Below are 21,911 nucleotides of genomic sequence, written 5' to 3'. Positions count from 1 at the left end.
GGCCTCCAGCCTAGAGAAGGATGCCAGGGGAAAAGATTGAGAGGAAGATTAAGACCCAATTTCTACTGCCTAAGAGGATGGTAGGCGGAAAGATTAGCCTGAGGATAGATAAATAAGACAAAACAGAGTGATTTCTGTCCACGATAAGGACTTCACACAAGAGTTTTTTTTTTTTTTTTTTTTGGAGACAGCCTCGGTCACAGCAACCTCCGCCTCCTAGGTTCAAGCAATTCTCGTGCCTCAGCCTCCCCAGTAGCTGGGATGACAGGCGTGCACCACCACGCCTGGCTGATCTTTTGTATTTTAGTAGAGACAGGGTTTCACCATGTTGCCCAGGCTGCCCTTCAACTCTTGAGCTCAGGCAGTCCGCCCGCCTTGGCCTCCCAAAGCGCTGGGATTATGGTTTACTTGTCTGGATGGACACTGCCCACCCCCAACCTTCCTCAGGTAATTACAGGTAGTAGGAAGAGAAAGGGCCTCTGTTAGTTAATACTCCTCTGTTAGTTAAATTAATACTCCTACTTTGTTTTTCTTCGTTATTGTTATATAACAGTGATCATTTGAAAGTTAGCTTATAGACATGCAAATATTTCTTCATAACTTTTGGTTACTAATGTACTGTGAGCTATTAGAGTATGGCAAAGAGTCATTAAACAATTAATTTATACAGCAGATTATTCATGCAGAATTCCTAATAAAATGAGCTTTAAGACACTATTATTTTAAACCTTACTAAAATGGGCCTTTACAGCAAAACACAGAACTACTTTGGGAGTGGTGGCAGTCTCCATAAATAGGATATGGTTTTATTTCTCAAGCCATTAACCTTGAAGACCAAACATAGCTGGGTGCGGTGGCTCACACCTGTAATCCTAGCACTTTGGGAGACCGAGGTGGGCGGATCACTTGAGGTCAGGAGTTTGAGACCAGCCTGGCCAACATGGTGAAACCCCATATCCACAAAAAAATACAAAAATTAACTGAGCATTCTGGGAGGCACCTGTAATCCCAGCTACTTGGGAGGCTGAGGCAGGAGAATCGCTTGAACCCGGGAGGTGGAGGTTGTAGTGAGCCGAGATCCCACCACTGCACTCCAGCCTGGAAAGCAGAGTGAGGGAGACTCCGTCACACACACACAAAAAAAAAAACCAGACCAAACACTAGTCACTAGACATTTCTGGTGTAACAGGCACTACCGGCCTGCAGATCTGACATTTGAGGGTGAAATGGTTTTTGTGTAGCTGCTTTCTCTCACAGTGTTTGTAAACTTGAACCCAAGTGCACCGTTCACAGTCTCCAGCTCCAGCTCTTCACTAACACCTTTCTTCCTTGCTGTTGGCCTTGGGACCCTTACTGTTCCCCTTGCTGTGTAGAAACAGATGCAGTCAGACCCACATAAGCTGGACTTTGGACTGAAACCTGAGTTCCTGAGCCGCCCTCCAGGCCCCAGTCTTTTTGGAGCCATCCACCACCCCCATGACCTGGCACGGCCTTCAACTTTGTTCTCTGCCGCTGGTGAGTGTGGGTTTGGGTGGGGGGACAGAGCTGAGAAATGTAGTTCTCAGGTAACTAAATAAATGAGGTTTGCGCTCTGAGCTGCCGCTCAGTCACCACCTACAAAAATACAGTTAATGCCAGCTTGCAAGGCAACATCGCAGCACATCCAGGGAGTTGGGAATCTTCATTGATACACTCTCTTTCATTAAAGGAGGAAGCAGAGATCATCTTTCCCTTACAGGGATTCACATTGCTTCGGTTCATTATTTGCTTCTATATTAAACCAGTATAACTCACAAGCATGTCAGTTGCTATTGAGAAAGATCTGAAGGCTTGCAAGGGCAGATCGGAAGGAAACAATGCCAGGAATTATAGAAGGATGCGGTCGCCCTTAATACGGTGCCCGCAGAGCACTGTAATTTTGCACCGGGATGCTCAGTCATGCCGTGTTTTAAAGTCCTGAGGGTAAAGAAAGACGATTAAGGCAGTTGCCAGGAGTATGGTCTGTGATAGGGAGGTTGGGCCACTCGGTTGCTGGTTTTCTCTGCTACAAAACGTAATACTATTGCCTGGTTGGTTATAGCGGTGGAAGAAATTTAGGCAACGGTGTAAACACCCAAGTGACCTGCTCATCAGATCTGTAATTCATTTAACCCCTGAGAATACACACTGTCAAGTGTGCGTGTGGAAGGGGTGAGGTAGAGAGTGACGATTATGCTCATTCCTGCTCCAGGTACAAACAAAAGACAGCAGCTGTAAGGACTGTGTGTGTGCTGCATGAGAACAGCCCTCTTGGTATTAAGGGTTTCTTGTCATTCTGTCTTCTCTAAAGCTTTTTTAAGTGTAATTCCTGGCACACAGAGCTCAGCTCAGTTAACACTTAAAAATGATGGCACTGAGCTCATTCTGCTAATAACTTCATACCCACTATGCTAAGTAGAAGTTATTCTTCTGGACGTAAGCAGTCAAGGGGCTCCCCATTTCTGATCCTTACGAGACAAGTCTTACTGCCATCCTGCCAGCTGCCACCCCAGGCTTTTATCCAAGACTCACTGTTGGTGGACCTCTGGCTCTTCTGTTCAGGAAGAGAGAAGCACCCACACTGCAAGAAATCATCATTATAATGGGCCTTAGCTACCAAAGCAAGTGAGTCCCCCTGGAGAGTAGATGGAATTTGCTAAGGTCTCAGGTTTTTCTCTGTCAGTGCTGTCTAGGGACATATTTGAAGGCTCTGTTACCATGGCACCTTAGGCTCTGAGACAGGGCTACATGAAGAGCAATTTTTGGAGAGAATAGATTTCTCTCTGGCTTCCATTTGAGCCAAGTGGATGAATTGGCTTCTTTTGCTTCAATAATTCTGGAACTGCAAGGCACCCCTGGGGGCCCTGGGCTCAGCAAAGCTCTGGTCTTCATTGAAGCATTAATTAGCTTGCACTACACAGACAGTATGTGGCCAAAATTTTATTTAGCCGACAACACTGCTAACGCCTGATGAATATCCTGGAATATATTCACTTGGTGGAGGCGGGGTATCATTTTTACAGTTCCCAGGTGGAAAATAAGCCAGTATGCAGGGCTGAATAGATAACTCCTCAGGTGTCTTCCAATTCTGAACTACTGTGACGGGGATGATGTTCCTCCTGTACTGAGTGGCTTCCTCTCCAAACCCAGGCCACAAGACTTTTGCAGCCCAGGGAACAGCAGTCCAAAACATAAATTGAGTTAACAGAGTGTAGACAGCAATGACCCCTACGTTTAATCCATTTTCCTAAGGGAATTTATATTTGTTTATAGGAACTTAGACAAAATGCAAAGGATTATGGAACAGTTTTTAGTAAATTCTTTATCCAGGCCTTTTTTATACTTCCATTCTAGAATGTAACCTTCTTTAGCATAAGCAATATGGGATTCTGCCCAAAATAGTTATTTGGTGAACCTTGTAACTGATGTGTATAACTTGTACATACTTAAGAAATCCAGCCATTTTCATCTTGCTATTGGGTGCTAATCCCATGAATATAAACTAGAGACTTCTTCAGATGACCCTGGCAAATCTCTCGTCTAGGACAAAGCCTGCCTTCCAGGAAGCTAGCCTCCTTAGCTAGTAAGTAGCCTCGTATTAACAAGCCCATTTGGTGCCCTAAGGCCTTTAGAAATGTCCTTCCCTAATTGACATTTGCACACTCTCTTTCTCTCTCTCCTTCCTTCCTTCCTTTCCTGGCTTCCTTCAAGAACAGGAATAGAGGCATCTTCAAGAAGTACACATTAGGCAAGATACAGAGAAGAGGAGGAAATGTGGATCAAGGGACAACTGAAGGAAACCACTAAATTAGACCTGAGTTCCCTGGCAGGCAAAGCAAAAACCTGTCAGAGTCAGTTATAAGATTTTCAGTGCCCCAAAACATAAGAATCAACCAGCTTTTCCTGGCATTGAAAGTTGAGAGACATCAGAGGACTTCATCTCCTAAAACCTAATTGAGCTCACAATAATGAGTTTTACAGAGTCGGGCCTTATAGTATCCTTCGATGTGGGTGCATGCGAACTAACATACTCTTCAGGAGAAGGGATTCTGCAAGTCCCCAGAGCAGCATAGCCAAGAACCACAGCTTCAGGACCACCCCTCCTGAGCCAAGGATGATAACGGGCTGGGTTTCTGGAAGTGTTTCTCAAAGTGAAAACTTGGTCCTCCGAGATGCTCTATAAGGAATGGATTCCATGACGAAATGTTCCCCTCTTAGAGAACGAAGGAGCCTATAAGCTTATTAATGGCTCTAAGAAGCCCTTCAGTAAAGAAACTTGCTTAGCTTTTTTAAATCCAGTATTTCTCCAAATTTACTTGGTTATAAAGCCTCCCCTCCTCCCATGACCCAGGGCAGTTATCTCTGTCTTTGTAATACTGTGTGTCATCGGCTTAAAAAAGAAATACCTGTTTTTGGTGGATGCCAGCCACGCTGGGAAAGAGGGATGATTGATTTTCTGCTTCCTAAAAAAAAGAAAAAAATTTTCTTTTACCGTGTGTCTTGCCTGCAGGGGCCTGGGTGGACTTCAGCCATGACCTCCCTTGAACATATTTTCTCACGGGGCCCTTAAGCAAGTAGAAGCCGGTTGCATCTTCGAAGTTGGCTTTTTGTAAACTCTGGTTTTGTTATGTTTGACTTAACAGGTGCTGCACACCCAACTGGGACCCCTTTTGGGCCACCTCCTCATCACAGCAACTTCCTCAACCCTGCTGCCCACCTAGGTGAGTCGCCCAAAATAATGGGAACTGAGATATGTGCTTCAGGCAACCCTGCTGTGTTTACCATGCTCCCGCTGCACCTCCGGGCAAGCTGCTGGGAGTCCCAGATACCCTGCTTACCACTTAGGCAGGAGATGGTGCTCTCTTAGGAGTTTCAGTACATCCCGTCCAGCTTCCAGATTTCATCTCTTACACCGCATTCTTTCGGTAGTAGAGCTGTGCTCGGCAGTGGTTCTGCCTGAACTTCCCATGGTGCAGTGGGTGAGAGCCATTCCTTGGTACCTCAGGGAATCCGAGTTTACAACAGCCTGTTCCTGCCCATTGGAAGAAGATGGTGAGGTCTTGCCCCGTAGCAAAGGTCACCTCTAGGAAGCGGAAAGAAACACAAGCTGACGTTATGGAGAGGAGTTATTCTACATCTCACTGCCCCGATAAATGAGTCTCTTCCTAATAAAGGTGCATGCTTTGTGTGGCCTTTGTGTATTCGATCCCATCTGCAAGTGTACAGGCAGATGCAGGCATTGGCTTGCACAACATCAGGGCATATCATAGGCACGCCCTCAGAGTTTCATCATGGATTCAGATGCCACCTCCTTTCTGTTCTGTTAGAATCTGCAGAGTGCATTCCTGGCAGAGGCGAGACTGGGCAGGAAGGCAAGTTAGTACATCCTGGCTTGAGTAGTGTCCCCACTGGGCAAAGGAAGAGTAATGCAAAATACACAGTTGTAGAAGAGTCCTCAGAAATATTTTGCTAACCCAGTGCCTAAATCCAAGTGTAATGAAAACCTTTTACACCATCCGGTAGGAAAAGTGGGACAGGCCAGGTGGGGGTGTAGAGAGGGCAGGGATCCCGCATCGCCCTGCTCCCAGGAAGCTCTGGGTTCCTCTCCCAGCAGAGCCCCTGACCATTTCCTTCTTCCCCATCTTGTTTGCAGAGCCTTTTAATCGGCCGTCTACGTTCACAGGCCTAGCAGCAGTTGGTGGCAATGCCTTCGGGGGACTTGGAAATCCTTCCGTTAGTGAGTACCTCTAACTTTTAAAAATCTGCCTTGGACTTTTTATCTCCTGTGATCCGCATATGGCTCAAGACCTTTCTAGAGAAAAGGAAACTATGCTCTGGGGGGACCAGTGTAGGTTATATCACTGCAAAAGCAGGCCTTCACAGTGGGGTGAGGTGGAAGTGTACAGAGCCACCACTGTGAGGGCAGCCCCCTGTGGCTATCCAGTTCTGAGGGGCAGGAACGGCAGTGTAGTTGATGACCACAGAAAGTTTACTCAAGTGCGGAGTTTCATCCACATCCCATCTCTGCTCTCCAAGATTTTGGCTGCAGCTCACATTAGAAGTGAAAGCAATAGTTACATTTCATCTTGCCCGTGGCATTCGTGGAATTGAAAAAAGCACAATGAAAAATAGCAGGAAGACACCACCAGGCTTGGGATAATCAAGATTTGGCACCATTTTATTCTCCATCATCTAGGAGGACTCTGCAGTTTTCTACTATTAAAAAAGCCCATCTCAATTAGGAGAAGAATTACAACCCCATCTCACGTTCTAAACATTAGTATTTAGTTGCCGAATATGCAAATTATTTTCTTTCATGCTACATACCATATATTCCGGGTACAGGAAGAGCTAAAATGTGTCTCTGAGCATACCGTCACAGGTCGGTCTTTATTTAAAACACAGGAAGGAGACCTGTGTGTCTGGTGAGGGCAAGGTCCTGTCTGGTCTCTGGTGACACTTGAGAGGGCCGCGGTGGGTAGAGGAGACAGTGACTTCTCCTGTGAATTAATTTAGAATTATTAATCCAAATCCCACCATCATAACACACCCTTCTGCATGCCTGGAACTTCTGCATGCACCAGATACGTTGAATTAGGTCATCTCAATACCCATTTGGTCCCTTTTCCTTTTTAACTTCCCCTGTCCCCATCTTTGCTTTTGGTTTTAAAAAGAAAAAAAAAGCTGTGAGCTACCTCTCCAGTGTAGGACAAGACTTCCTCTAATGAATTTGTTAATCTCCTTTCCTTTTCCAGCTCCCAATAATATGTATTCATTTTAACTCTGAATGCTGTTAAAAGTTTTTTGGTAAGTACCTTCATTACAGCAGATTATATAATTTCTCTTAAACCTTTTTGTTCTCCACTTCACCATTTCAGCACCCAACTCAATGTTCGGCCACAAGGATGGCCCCAGTGTGCAGAACTTTAGCAACCCTCACGAACCCTGGAACCGGCTGCACCGAACGCCTCCGTCGTTCCCGACCCCTCCGCCCTGGCTGAAGCCAGGGGAGCTGGAGCGCAGCGCGTCCGCTGCAGCTCATGACAGAGATAGAGATGTAGATAAACGAGACTCATCTGTTAGTAAAGATGACAAAGAAAGGTACGGAAAGAAACCGCTCTCGAGTCCCCACGGGGGAGCCTGCTCTGTGCCAAGTACCAGTGGAACCGGCCGCCCACCCTCCCTGTCCCAGCCTCGTGCTTTAGCCGCCCCGGTAGCCTCAGCTCCTCCCCACAGCCAGTGCCCGCAGCCCCTCGCAGTCCCCATGGCCCGTAGCATATGGTGACCGTAGGAGATAGCAGAGCTAGCGACAGATTCCTGTCTCAGTCGCAGTTATACATCAGCACGTCCCAAGTCCCTGTTAGCGTGTCCAAACAGAAGTCTTTCTCCAGAAGACAGGGAGTTGGAGCTTCGGGCCAGACACACACAGCATGAATCAATTCCATATTTGCTTTCAAGTCCGTGCAGTCCATTAAACCATCCATAGGTTTTTCTCGCTCTTTTCCTCTTTTTGTTTTCTTTTAGAAAGCCATGTTTGCATTGCCTCATCATATTTTTCTCAAATTTTGTTCAAACTCAAAGCCTGGGGCTCACAGATGACTAATAAAATTTTACTCACATAGATGTAGAGAAACGTCGACAAGCAGTTTTGGTTTGGTTTTGGTTTCACTAGTGGATAATTTTGTTAACCGTTGTCTCTGCACTTGGTAACCCATGCCTAAAAAAAAAAGTAGCGTTAAAGAGGGAATGTCTTGGAGTATTTTTTCCAAAGAATATCATACGCATTCTTGACAAAAATGTCTTTTTTTCTTTCTTTCTTTAGGCTGTTTTCACTTTAAATGAACTGATAAGGAATGCACAAATACGCTTGACAGAAAATACCTAATCCCAATTTCCTTGCAGTACTTAAGATTCAAATTTGATCGGAATCTTTCATGTTTCTTTTCTTTGTATACCGTGTATGTATGTGTATGTGTATATCCTAGTAATTTCAAAGAATTCAACTTTGCAGGCTCTAAATGGGGCAGATTAGTAGATACTCATCAGAGGCCATCATGCTGACTGATAAAAGAAAAACAAATTTTCCTTCAAGGCACTATGATAACAATCTCTTAACCACTGGGAGGAATGTTTATGACATTCAGCTCTGAGCTGTGAACTGCCAAAATGAGGCACGCCTAGCAACCTAACCTGGCCGACCCTAGGCCGCGAGCTCTCTGTACACAGCCTGTCACTAGGTGCAATGCAGGATGTGGCCACCAGCCCTTTGCGTGTTTTTCTGGATGGCGTCAAAATGGCCTCTTGGATTAAAGTCAGGAAGCTTAATAAATAAAATATACTCCTCTTCCATCCTTCCCTTAAAAGTTATTCTTCTTCTCTGCATGTGGGCAAGAAACAGCCCTTATAGGGGAGCCTCCTGAATACTCTGTGGTCCTCTGATCCTTGCACACCAGCACCAAGCCAGCATGGCAGCCTGCTGCTCTCCTCAACTTTGCCATGTCTATCTGTCTTGGCACCATCCGTAAGACCTGCCTGGTCTTAGTTTTAACTCAAGTTTTACCTTATTGTCATTCCATTTGTTTTTGCATTTTCTGCCCAATACTCTTGAGCCCCCATCCAAGACAGGTCTCTAAAATTCTTGTCTCGTGTTTTCACTCACAGCTGCTCTCTAAAATTGTTTTCAATGTCCCCATGAGGTTTTGTGTTTAGGGACCTGCTTTTCCTACTGCCTTCCCTCCGTCTTCTCATCAGACTTTGGCTTTCTTATCCCATCTGGTGCACAAGTGCTCTTTGCAACCCAAAAGTCCTCCAACTGTGGCTTCCTTTTGAGCCTTTCTCACGTGCTGTGTCTTGGAGATGGCTCTGTATCCACGTTCTTTGCTCTGAAACTGGTCACTTGTCCTTGTAAGGAGCAAGAGACTTCTGTGACACTGATGTTGAACCCTTTCTTCCACTGGTTCTGTGTTGCAAAGTTGGAAGAAAAGTGATACTGGGCGTTGGGCTCTTAAAACGTGATTCTTTACACTAGATGATCCCGGGAGTCCAGACGGTCGGGCTGGATTGCCACATCATTGCCTTATTGACCACATGCAGCCATCTTGGCTTTCTGGAAGCTCTTCTTCTGTGCTCTTGGTTGAGGCTCTTAACATACAGAGAGATTCTTGCTCCCGGCAGACTCCCCCTCACCCTCATCCCTGGTCCATCTCCCCCATTAAGCTTCCTCTAAAATCTAGGTAAGTAGGATAAGGGTGGCTGGCTCTGCCCTGCCCAGGGCATGGCTGCTGCCTTGGCGACCATGGGAAGCAGCCCCCAGCCTGTCCTCTTCACACCACCATTTCACCCGCAGCCCCTGGCCCAGCCAACTCGCCCCTTTCATTTCATCTGCCTCCTTGTCTTCCCCTCTCTCCCCCAGGGAAAGCGTCGAGAAGCGACACTCCAGCCACCCTTCACCAGCACCTATCCTCCCGGTGAATGCCCTGGGACATACCCGCAGCTCCACTGAACAGATCCGGGCTCATCTGAACACTGAGGCTCGGGAGAAGGACAAACCCAAAGAGAGGGAGAGAGACCACTCGGAATCCCGCAAGGACCTGGCCGCCGACGAGCACAAGGCGAAAGAGGGCCACCTGCCCGAGAAGGACGGGCACGGCCACGAGGGGCGCGCCGCGGGCGAAGAGGCCAAGCAGCTGGCCCGGGTGCCGTCTCCCTACGTGCGGACCCCGGTGGTGGAGAGTGCCAGGCCCAACAGCACCTCGAGCCGGGAGGCCGAGCCGCGCAAGGGTGAGCCGGCCTACGAGAACCCCAAGAAGAGCTCCGAGGTCAAGGTGAAGGAGGAGCGGAAGGAAGACCACGACCTGCCTCCAGAGGCCCCGCAGACCCACCGGGCCTCGGAGCCGCCGCCTCCCAACTCCTCGTCCAGCGTGCACCCGGGGCCCCTGGCCTCGATGCCCATGACGGTGGGGGTGACGGGCATTCACCCCATGAACAGCATCAGCAGCCTGGACAGGACTCGCATGATGACCCCCTTCATGGGCATCAGCCCCCTCCCGGGCGGAGAGCGCTTCCCGTACCCTTCTTTCCACTGGGACCCCATCCGGGACCCCTTGAGGGATCCTTACCGAGAACTTGACATTCACCGGAGAGACCCGCTGGGCAGGGACTTCCTGCTAAGGAACGACCCGCTCCACCGGCTCTCGACTCCCCGGCTGTACGAAGCCGACCGCTCCTTCAGGGACCGGGAGCCTCACGACTACAGCCACCACCACCACCACCACCACCACCCGCTGTCTGTGGACCCTCGGCGGGAGCACGAGCGGGGAGGCCACCTGGACGAGCGGGAGCGCTTGCACATGCTCAGAGAAGACTACGAGCACACGCGGCTCCACTCCGTGCACCCCGCCTCCCTCGACGGACACCTCCCCCACCCCAGCCTCATCACCCCGGGACTCCCCAGCATGCACTATCCCCGCATCAGCCCCACTGCGGGCAACCAAAACGGACTCCTCAACAAGACCCCTCCGACAGCAGCGCTGAGCGCACCTCCCCCGCTCATCTCCACGCTGGGGGGCCGCCCGGTCTCTCCCAGAAGGACGACTCCTCTGTCCGCAGAGATAAGGGAGAGGCCCCCTTCCCACACGCTGAAGGATATCGAGGCCCGATAAGCCGAGAACAGGAGCAAGAACGAGGAAGAAGAAACCCTAGGCAGACACTAGGCCAGGCTTGAGAGACAGAACTCCTGCATGGCTCACACAGACCTGGGGGGGAAGCCCCACCCCTTCCCCTTGTAAAAAATGTATAGACTCAGTGCACATTTTGAAATGTTTTGTATATTATATGTTGAGATTTTTCAGATCTTTTAGCCCAGTCATATGTTCTCACGTCTCCTACTTTTTGTTTCTCGTATAAAACTTTTTGATTTGAACCAAAACAGTGAAGATGACAACACACACCAATTGGATGATAATTGTAGGGGGGGCAGGGGGAGGGGGAGAAGTCCACGCCATCCATCATGCAAAATTCTTTCAGATGAGGTGGGAAGGCTGTGTACATAGTTATGTAAAAAGAGATTGCTTCATGAGCTAATGGTTCATATATGCAAAAGGGTAAGATGAAAGCTTTACTTTGTACAAATGTAAATAGATAAAGATTAAGTAACATAATACATTAATACTTCTTAAAATGTGCTATTTGCAAACTTACTTAATATCAGTGAACACAGTCGGCTAAGGCTGTGTTCCCATATATTGTTATAGACAGCTAAACCCTTCAACTATGCAATGAATGTTCGGGCTTTTCACAAAAGCCCGCCTAACTCAAAGGAGCCTTTTCAAATCCATTTACAACATACTTAAGGTCATATTTTCCCTGAACAAGCGCTTACGTGATATGACTCTGTTTTCCTTGCTTGTTTTTTTTCAAACGGAGAAACATCCTGTTTTGCAAATTGGACCCCAGGCTGGAACTTAGCATCTGAAGTTGCCGCTTGTGGGCTCTGGGGGAAAGTGTAGCCCCGGAGAGGTAACTGAGGACATGAGCAACCGGTGCCAGGGAGGGTGGGATTTGCCAGATGCCAAAATCAGGGGACGGGTGGTGGTGTCTGTCAGACACACACAGGTCGCCAGTGACTTCACACACACCTCATGTGAGAACCATGCCTTTTTTAGTGTGTCCTATTTCATACCTGTACACACTTCCTCGTTTTGTAATGAGATTTACTTACACCCAAACAGATCCTGAAAGAAAGCTTCAAGTTTTCTCAGATGATGGATATGTTTTCACTGTATTCAATAACTGACGGATGTAAGGTGCACGTTTCCTGATGTGACGCACTGTATTCCAGCTGGTGATCAAGTCTGGGAACAACCGTAACAGGTCAACCTTGTGGAGCCATCGCGAGTTAGAGGGTGAAAGATGGCAGAAAAAAAAGTCTTGTGTGTGTGTGTGTTTTTTGAGTTTGCATCAATCTTAATGTCTCTTCATAATACTTTTATAATACATTAAGCCTCTTGTCTACATATTTGGAGAGAATATGACTTTACTAGCAGAGAAATACAATATATCTTGTCTACTGGACTGTAAAATATATGTATGAAATAAAATTAGTTCCATTTGGTCTTCTAGTATATTAAAGTGCTATCTGACGTTGTTATCCTGTTTTTGCAAAAAAAAAAAAAAAAGTTAACTACAGACCATTGTTTCTAATAAGCAGAGAGATCTATTTTAGTAGTAAACTGAAGGTTTAGTTGTGAGCTTCAGATTTTGTGAACTCCAGATGTTGTGCGGTGTTTTTTTTTTTTTTTAAGACAACAACTAAAAAAAATCCAAGGAATATGTACACTGGAACTGTAGTGGTAGCTTTCAGTATTGTAAAGAGATTGTTCTATACGGACCTTTTTGCTGTTTATCCTGTATGTAATAAAGTCCTTTCTAGATCCTATGTGAAAAGAAAAGTGAAGCAACTGAATCTTCAGCATGTTCTCATCGGCGGAGCCTTCTTGTGTAATGTAAACTGTGCCATGTTATTAAAAAATGTGAACTAAGCTTCCAGCTGCTTGTTTGTGTGAGGTGACCATCATTACCTTAGGGAAGAAGCCATACCTGTACAAGACCGAGCTCTTGAAAAGAAACACCTCGAACCCAGCCCGTGTAAGAACAGAAGGCTCACCTGCAGTGGCTGACCACCCTACCCAACTCGGTTAGTGTCTCACCAATTTGTTACTATAAACATTTGCACCCCACACAGTCGCTTGTGCTTTGTTTTTTGAGGAGGGGGGGTTCTGTTAGTTTTTCGTGTGTCCAAGATACTGTAAAAGGTACTTCTGGATTTTGTAGACGTGTGTACAGTGTGGGCCACGTTAGCCAGTTGTTTGTGCCTGGCTACTTCAAAACTCAGCGAAAGTGTTTGCTTTTCCAGCAGTGATGAGAATTCTGACCTAGGGCCTGTGACAACAGTTTTTGCTTGCTCGTTGTATTGCATTTCAATCTGTGGACTTGGTCAGTCATATGTGACTTAAGACCTTCCAGATTTTTTTTTCCTGTCTTAGCTTTTTCTCTCTTTTAATTACGTGGTGTAGTCCTCATCAGTTTGCAGTCTCCCTGTCCTCTAAAATCTGTTTTGTTTTTTTCCATGATGTTAAAAAAAAAAAAAAATGTTAAATTTTCTTATACCGACCTGATGAAATTGCTATTTGGATGAGATTATTTGCATGGGTGTTTGTATGTTACTAGGGAAAAAATAAAAGCAGTTCAAGTTAGCAAGATCTGGGTAGCTGCTGAATGGGAATCAGAATAGAAATGTTCAGAAATTGGCGGGGGGCAGATCTGTGGTTGGCGAGTGCTGTGGACTCCCGTGGTTTCACAGGGGCATCTGAGAAGTGCATCCAAGGCACTGGAAAAGTCAGTCCAGGGCGAGAAAAGGGCACTGAGAAGTCGGTCCAGTTGCAGACATCCGCTAATCTGGGCAGCGCAGTGACTTCTTGAATAAAAGCCCATTTCACACAGCCCTGTTTTCCTATGTTAATAACTGACTCCAAACTGGAAAAAGTAAGGAAGAAAAACCCAGTGGATTGGAAAACACGATAAACACTGTGTTTTTCCAAATCAGGCATTTCTCAGGGCCCTGCAGACAGTAGCAGTGGCGCCTTGCTTTGCTATTTTTCACTGCTCCAATTGTACACCTATTTTGACGTCGCCATCTGCAATGTCAGAACGTAGGAGAGTCAAGCTCTCAAATCAGCCACGGTATCTAATCCCCAGGGCTTCATTCATCTCACCCTTTGCATATTTTCCCCCTAATTACGCTCAGCTCCTCGGCACTGATGGGTACCAGCACCAATTTGATTTCCTGCTAACCTATAGATGCTCTAATTATCTCCCCCATCTTTGACTGACAATGATCTTGTTACCTTCTAATGGTACATGACAGGTAAAATAGCGAATATAATGATGCAATAATTAACCACTTTGGATGGATATTTGCCACGGCATTTGCTGTTTATCCATTTTTCTGCCTCAATCAAGGTAGATGAGGGGAAATAAGACGCAATTGTTGACATTCTTTACATATGTAGCATAAAAGAAGTTGAAGACAGAATTTTGCAGTGCAGGTAGCCGTGCACTTGTGGGGTGCCCAAGGCCTTGTGTGTGTGTATTCATGCTGGAAAACAAACTAGGCCTCAGTGGCATCAATCGGTTGAAGGAAAGAGGATAACAAATGTAACCTGGGCTTTTTCATATGTTATTTTTTAAATTCTGCCATCCTTTTTTTCTGTGCATTTCTGATTTTTTTTGTTTGTTTGTTTGTTTGTTTTTTGAGACTGAGTCTTGTTCTGTTCCCTAGGCTGGAGTGCAGTGGCATAATCACAGCTCACTGCAGCCTCCACCTCCCGGGATCAAGTGATTCTCCTGCCTCAGTCTCCTGCATAGCTGGGACTACATACAGGCGCCCACCACGCCCAGCTAATTTTGGTATTTTTAGTAGAGACGGGGTTTCACCATGTTGGCCAGGCTGGTCTCAAACTCCTAGCCTCAAGTGATCTTCCCACCTTGGCCTCCCAAAGTGCTGGGATTACAGGTATGTGCCACCACGCCTGGCCTGAAAAATTCTTAAACATGCAAAGTCTTCTTGCAATAAAATAGGGTTATTTTCCAGATAGGAAATCATATTATCTAAGGCTGTCAGTTCCACAATATGAAATTGCTAGTCTTTGCCACCGTCACAAGTACTAAGCTAAGGTTTTCGTGTCTCACGCCCAAAATGCTACAAGTCCCTAATGATGAGCTTGGTGGGAAGGAGTCCTTGGGCCACAGTCATGAGGGCTGAATCCACCCCGTGTGCCTTCACAGTCGGTGACCCCGTGCACAAAGAGCCTCTTTGGAACTCAGTTTCTTAATGTGCAAAGTGACACAATCTGAACAAAAGCCTAAAAACATGAAGGTCGTAAGCCCAAAATTCATCAGCATGGCGTGGGTGGAATTTTGCTGTGTGCCATCCCAAGGTTTATAGAAATTGCGGACTGGGTAGAGAATGGCCCACAGCCCACACAAAAAGGAAAATAACTTTTTCTAAAACTTTAGTGGCAGCCAGGCAGGGTGGCTCACACCTGTAATCCCAGCACTTTGGGAGGCCGAGGCGGGTGGATCACTTGAGGTCAGGAGTTCGAGACCAGCCTGGCCAACATGGTGAAACCCTGTCTCTACTAAAAATACAAAAATTAGCTGGGTATGGTGGCAGGCACCTGTAATCCCAGCTACTCGGGAGGCTGAGGCAGGAGAATTGCTTGAACCTGAGGAGAGGCGCCTGCAGTGAGCCAAGATTGCGCCACTGTACTCCAGCCTGGGCGACAGAGTGAGACCATGTCTCAAAAACAAGCAAGGCCAGGCACTGTGGCTCACACCTGTAATCCCAGCACTTTGGGAGGCCAAGGCGGGTGAATCACGAGGTCAGGAGGTTCAAGACCAGCCTGGCCAACATGGTGAGACCCCGTCTCTACTAAAAATACAAAAAACTAGCTGGGCGTAGTGGCGGGTGCCTGTAATCCCAACTACTCAGGAGGCTGAGGCAGGAGAATTGCTTGAACCCGGGAGGCAGAGGTTGCAGTGAGCTGAGATCACGCCACTGCACTCCAGCCCAGTGACAGGGTGAGACTCTGTCTAAAACAAACAACAACAACAAAAAACTTCAGTGGCTAAAGATTCTTGCTAAAGATTTGCTGAAATGTTTGGCAAGTCCAAAAGGAATGAGTGGGTGACTACAGGGCTTCTAACTCACAGGGGTTTCTCACCTGGTAAGGGGAGGAGCTGATTAAAACAGCATCTGGTTAAGGCACCCAGGGTATTGTCACACAATTGCCACCTGCTGTTCTACCCAAAATGTGCCCTGATGCTGATGGACACAAGATGGAGCTTAGTCTCTGGGCCCGTGTTCGGAGAACTCTGTGGCCTGGAAGAACAGAGACCGGACCAGAAGCCTTCAAATCCTAGGCTTGTGTGCTGTGCAGTTATTGGGCAAATAGGCCTTAGTTTCCTCATCTGTAACTTGAATTTGTTGGGTGATGTTGAAAGGCCTCTTCAAGATCTGTTTGGATTTTGGATTTTGCGTCTCTATTCGGCCTCAGATTTTTTTTTTTTTTTTTAGGAGACTGGGTCTCACTCTGTCACCCAGGCTGGAATGCAGTGGGGCATTCATAGCTCACTGCAGCCTCCAACTTCTGGACTCAAGGGGTCCCTCCTCCTCAGCCTCCTGACTGACTGGAACCACAGGTGCACACCCCCACACCTGGCTCATTCTTTTATTTTTTGTAGAGACCGGGTCTCACTATGCTGACCAGGCTGGTCTTGAACTCCAGGCCTCAAGTGATCCTCCCTCCTCAGTTTCCCAAAGTGCTGGGATTTCGGGTGTAAGCCACTGCACCTGGCCTTTGTTTTTGTTTTTGTTTTTGTTTTTGAGACGAAGTCTCACCTTTTTGTCCAGGCTGGAGTGCAGTGGCACGATCTCTGTTCACTGCAACCTCCGCCTCCCAGGTTCAAGCAAATCTCCTGCTTCAGCCACCCGAGTAGCTGGGATTACAGGCATGCACCACCATGCCCAGCTAATGTTTTTATATTTTTACTAGAGACAGGGTTTCGCCATGTTGGCCAGGCTGGTCTCAAACTCCTGACCTTGTGATCTGCCCGCCTCGGCCTCCCAGAGTGCTGGGATTACAGTTGTGAGCCACCGTGCCTTGCCCTACACCTGGCCCCTTTTTAAACATGATTTACCTTCTCACACCCTGCACTCCAGGAAGGTCAAGTGAGTTGCTATTCCACATGCTTCCTGGCAGCGTCTTATCAGCATCTGTCTGCAGAGTATCTTTTACCTCTTTCCAAAGGCCCTGGTGTCAGAATCTGAGCCACACTAAAGGTCAGCACAAAGCCATCTCCGTAAATCCTTCCCTCTTTGGGGCTGTCTTAGGGCCTGGCTTGGGCTTCTCCCCCACCTTCCACTCAGCACTTCCTGTTCTGCGGTTCTGCACCTCTCTATCTGGATCCTCAGCTCCTGGAGGCAGGGGCCTGTGTTTGATGCTCCAGAGGCCACCCCTGGGCTGGTTCACTGAACAGAACAGGCTGCACAGAGCCCTGTTTTTAATCAACTGCAACGTGCACACATGATCATCTAGACACACCGGAAACAAGCTTAATGAAACCATACCCTTCTTACGTGCAGTGAACTCTTGATTTTTTAATTCCACTCTTTTCTAATTCTTTTTGGGTTTTCGTGGTTTTTGTATTTTTGAGACACAGTTTCACTCTGTCGCCCAGGCTGTCGTGCAGCGGTGCAATCTTGGCTCACAATAACCTCCACCTCCCGGGTTCAAGCGATTCTCCTGCCTCAGCCTCAGCTGGGATTACAGGCACGCGCCACCACGCCCAGCTAATTTTTGTATTTTTAGTAGAGATGGGGTTTTACCATGTTGGCCAGGCTGGTCTCGAACTCCTGACCTCAGGTGATCCACCCGCCTCAGCTTCCCAAAGTGCTGGGATTACAGGCATAAGCCACCATGCCCAGCCTCTAATTCATTTTTTTAAATGCTGGTTGCAACCCACTACCTCATCTCACAGCCCCTGTGAATCATGAGTGTCAATGCCTAGTTTGAAAAACAGTATCATGGAAAAAATCCTCCAGGCCTTAAAGGAGGGTGAGGCTCAAGGATGAGGGTCAACACTATTGTCTGCTGTCAACCTAAAGCCCCTACTCTGTTCTTGCTGGCTATCCCAGCAGCCTCTGACCTGGTCTCTCCCCTGCACCACCCTCTACACTTCTGCCCGTTCTCATCACATCTCTTCCAGGTCCCCAAACCATCCTCTACTTCAAGAGGTCGCCCCAGTAGAGCCCAGACTTCTCACCTGGGCTCCTGGGCTGAACACCTCTAGTGCCCAGAGACCTGTTGGCTTCATCTCCCACACGCTGTTCCCAGTCGACGGTCCTCCACGTCTTCCCCATCTGGCAAACTCATTCATGCTTTGAGATTCACCTCAAAGGCATCTACCTTGGGATCACTTGAGCCTTAGAGGTCAAGGCTGCAGTGAGCCATGATCTCAACACTGTACTCCAGCCTGGATGACAAAGTGGGACCTTGTCTCAGGAAAAAACAAACATAAAAGGCCTTCACTTCCATGATGCCTCTCCTGATTGCCCCTTGTCCCCCATCGTAGTTAATTGTTTAGACCAGTGGTTTTTTTCTTGAGACAGGGTTTCACTCCCGTTGCCCAGGCTGGAGTGCAATGGTGCGATCTTGGCTCACAACAATCTCCGTCTCACAGACTCAAGTGATCCTCCCACCTCAGCCTCCCAAGTAACAAGGACTACAGGTGCGCACCACTGCACTGGCTAATTTTTGTGTATTTTTTGTAGAGACAGAGTTTTGCCACATTGTCCAGGCTGGTTTCGAACTCCAGAGCTCAAGTAATCTGCCCGCCTTGGCCTCCCAAAGTGCCGGGATTACAGGAATGAGCCACCACTCCCGGCCAGACCACTGGTTCTTAAGTGTGGTCCCCAAACCATCAGCAGCAGCAGTACTGGGAAACATTAGAAGTGCAAACCCTCAACACCCACCACCCACCCCCACCCAACCTCCTACATTCAAAACTCTGATAGTGGGGCTCAATGATCTGTGGTTTAACAAGCTTTCTGGTAATTCTGGTACACGATCAACTTTGAGACCCACTGACTTAGACCACAGAAGGTCAAGAGAAAGTTCTGGCAAAAAGCTGCACCAAGAAGTGCCAGGTAACAGCAAATGATCATAGAAGAAAAGCGGTACTCTCTTAAGGACCTTCCAGCCTGACCCTTGATCCTGCTGGATTATGAAGAGGTTGTAACCTTGTTTGAGCCAGAATGATGCTTTCAGCTTCCAGATCTATCCCAGCTCCTTTCTAGTGTATGTTCACTAATTCCTGCATCACTAGCAGGATGAGATGGAAGGAGAAGTTGGCCTCTCCCCAGCAACAATGATAGTAGCCAGTGTTAACTGAGTTCTCTTGGCATGTCAGGCACTGTTTTGCGTGCTTCTAACTGGATTATCTCCCTTAATGGTCTCAACAACCTTGCAAGGTAGGTATGGGTGCAACTTCAATTGGACAAATAAGAAAAATGAGGCACAAAGAGGTGAAGTCATTTGCCCATGTTCAAGTGCATAACCTAAATACACGCCCAGGCAGTTCCCCTCTAGAGCCTGCACCATAACCATGGCCCTGTGCTGCCACAGAGAAAAGGCTTGCTGAGTTAATTCACCATATAAACAGCCATTGTTTACCCACCAAACACACACTTGTAATTGGCACCCAGGCTGGAGTGCACTGGGATATCATAGCTCAATGCAGCCTCGAACAGGGAGACTGAAAACTAAATTTGGAAAAGACTTTGAAGGCCAGGGAATAAGAGTCTTCCTTGCAAGGACTTCAAACTTTGTCCTGTGAGCAATTGGGAACTTCTCAAATTTCTGCAAGGAAAGTTTTAGGGAGATAAATTTGGTGGCAGTGAGGATAGAGTCCACTGACAAATGAAACCAACCACTGATGCTGCCACACCCCATAGTCCCAGGTAGCCCACAGGCCCACATGAATTCCTCCTGCTTTTAGTTTAGTGTCATTTCCAACCTCAGCCCCACTCAGATGTCCTGCGGCTTGACCCTAGCAAGTGTCTATATGCTGTGGCCTGCATTCACCTATCCAGACAGTTAGAGGGGGTTCCCATCTAGTCTTCATGATACTCCATGCATTGTGACCCCATCTTCATGTAATTGCCTGACCGGTTTCTTGCCTGCTGCCCAGAAAAGCCAAACACCGAGAACAGCAGGAGTTGCAGCAATGAAAGAGTTTAATAATCACTGGGCCAGGCAAGCAGAAGGATGGGAGAGGTTTCTTAAATCCACCTCCCTGAGAATTTGGAGACTAGAGTTTTTCAAGGATAATTTGGCTGGTGGGTAGGCTAGAGAATGGGGAATGCTGATTGGTTGGGTCGGGGATGAAATCACAGGGGATGGAAGCTGTCTTCTTGCACTGAATCAGTTTCTGGCTAGTGGTCACAGATCTGGTTGAGCCAGTTTCTTGGTATGGCTCATTGGTCCAGGTGGTGCCAGTTAGTCTATCAGAATGCAAGGTCTGAAATATGCCTTGAACACCAGTCTTAGGTTTTACAATAGTAATGTTATCTAGAGGAACAACTGGGAAGGTTACAAATCTTGTGACCACTGGCTACCTGAGCCATAATTCTAATCTTGTGGCAAATCTGTTAGTTTTAGACAAAGGTGGTTTTGGTCCCCAAGCAAGGAGGGGTTCATTTTAGGAAGATACTGTCATCATCTTTGTTTTAACAGTAATGCAAACTAAAACTAAATTTAAACTAAATTCCTCCCATAGTTAATTTGGCCTACACCCAAGAATGAGCAAAGATAGTTTGCTTGTGAAGTTAGAAGCAAGATGGAGTTAGGTATGTCAGACTTGTTATCATAACTTTTGCAATGGTGGTTTCATTTAGGCTCCCAGCATCAAGAGATGCTCATATATTTGTCCCTCTCCTCACCTCCTCCCTCCACCCACAAGGATCAGGAGACAGCATCAAACTCTGCACCCCATGACACTGCCCCATGTCAGGGTCTCACCAGCACCCCATTGCCTTGGGACCTCAGGGCTAATTACCTCAAGCCTTATCCCCAGTCTCAAGTCCTAATGATTCCATCTCCCACCCTCCTCATATCCTGAGCCCTCATATCCATCTCTCTTCTCTGGACCATCCTTTCACCGTCCTACTGTCCTGGGAGGACACAGGCTCCTCTGCAGCTCTCTAGAAAGGGGGCATCTTCTCTCCGTCATCCTCCTCACTAGGGCTGAGGTGGGCAGGGGTCATCCTGCTCTGGCTGCTGCTCTCAGAGCATCCTCCCAGCTCCTGTCACCCTGGGAGCAATCAGCTGCTGACCACTCCCTGCTCAGTCCTCCAAGAAGTTTCCCCAGATCACTGACAGCACTTCTATCACCATTTTCATTTCACCATTTTCATATCTTCAGGGAGCCTCTGCTCTCTCTTGTTGTCACTGCCTGGGCTCTGGCTCAATCAATAACTGCAGCTCCTCCCTGATCTCATCTCCAATACTGCACTCTGACCCTGCCCCTTGCTGCCTCCTCCCCTGCAACCTCCCAACTCAACAATCCTTTGGAGCTACCATGGCCCTATCTCCGGCTTCTCTCTTTGTTCACTTCCTTCCTTCCTCAATTGAAGAATTATTATAATCACTTCCTTGCTTATATCCTCAATGCTATCATTCCTCTCTTGCTCTGTTGAGCCACATACTGCAGTAGCTACATCTGAACCTCGGTGAATTAAATGCATTTCTTCCCTCCCCATGATTAGGTGAGAGAAAAGCACAAAATTGTGCTGTGATCATGAGCTTTTTTTAAAAAAGCAATAGTTTTTGGGATACAGGTGGTTTGTGGTTACATGGATAAGTTATTTAGTGGCAACTTCTGAGATTTTAGTGCACTTGTCACTGGAGCAGTGTATGCTATACCCAATATGTAGTCATTTTTCCCTCAACCCCCTGCCAATCTTCCCCACTGAGTCCCCAAAGTCCATTATATGTGATCATGACTTTAAGTGGGGCCTTAATGCTTCCTGGAAATCACATTTGTTTTCTACTCTCGTGGGTGGCTGTCATGCCTGAGGGTTGGCTTGTCCAAGACTGATTTCCTTCAGACTGGCCTGTGAAACTCTGAAAACCAGCTATAATACAAAGCTTAAAGCCATCAATCTTGGAAAACTGGAAGGCTCAGATAACCAGCCCTCATCCCACTCAGGGAAGAACTAAGGCCTCCCCCTCCAAACCATGAACACTTAGCTGGCAGGACAGCACCAGAGCAAA

General features: G+C 47.3%; 1 protein-coding gene across 13 annotated transcripts in view; it reads left to right on the top strand.

Annotated features, from left to right (window-relative positions):
* The window catches only part of AUTS2 (activator of transcription and developmental regulator AUTS2), a 1,193,236-nt gene extending 1,180,479 nt beyond the window's left edge, over positions 1–12,757 (top strand). For all 13 annotated transcript variants that reach the window (XM_055114461.2, XM_063606264.1, XM_034964274.3 and 10 more), the window contains 5 exons: positions 1,374–1,515; positions 4,662–4,739; positions 5,672–5,755; positions 6,897–7,119; positions 9,431–12,757. In XM_055114461.2, coding sequence (XP_054970436.1) covers positions 1,374–1,515; positions 4,662–4,739; positions 5,672–5,755; positions 6,897–7,119; positions 9,431–10,679 — 1,776 coding nt within the window. In that variant the 3' untranslated portion in view covers positions 10,680–12,757. The remainder of the gene's footprint in view (positions 1–1,373; positions 1,516–4,661; positions 4,740–5,671; positions 5,756–6,896; positions 7,120–9,430) is intronic.
* Positions 12,758–21,911: the final 9,154 nt, after the last annotated feature.

Source organism: Pan paniscus, chromosome 6 (genome assembly GCF_029289425.2).
Source record: "Pan paniscus chromosome 6, NHGRI_mPanPan1-v2.0_pri, whole genome shotgun sequence".
Lineage (NCBI taxonomy): Eukaryota > Metazoa > Chordata > Mammalia > Primates > Hominidae > Pan > Pan paniscus.
This window is presented reverse-complemented; position numbering and strand designations above follow the sequence as displayed.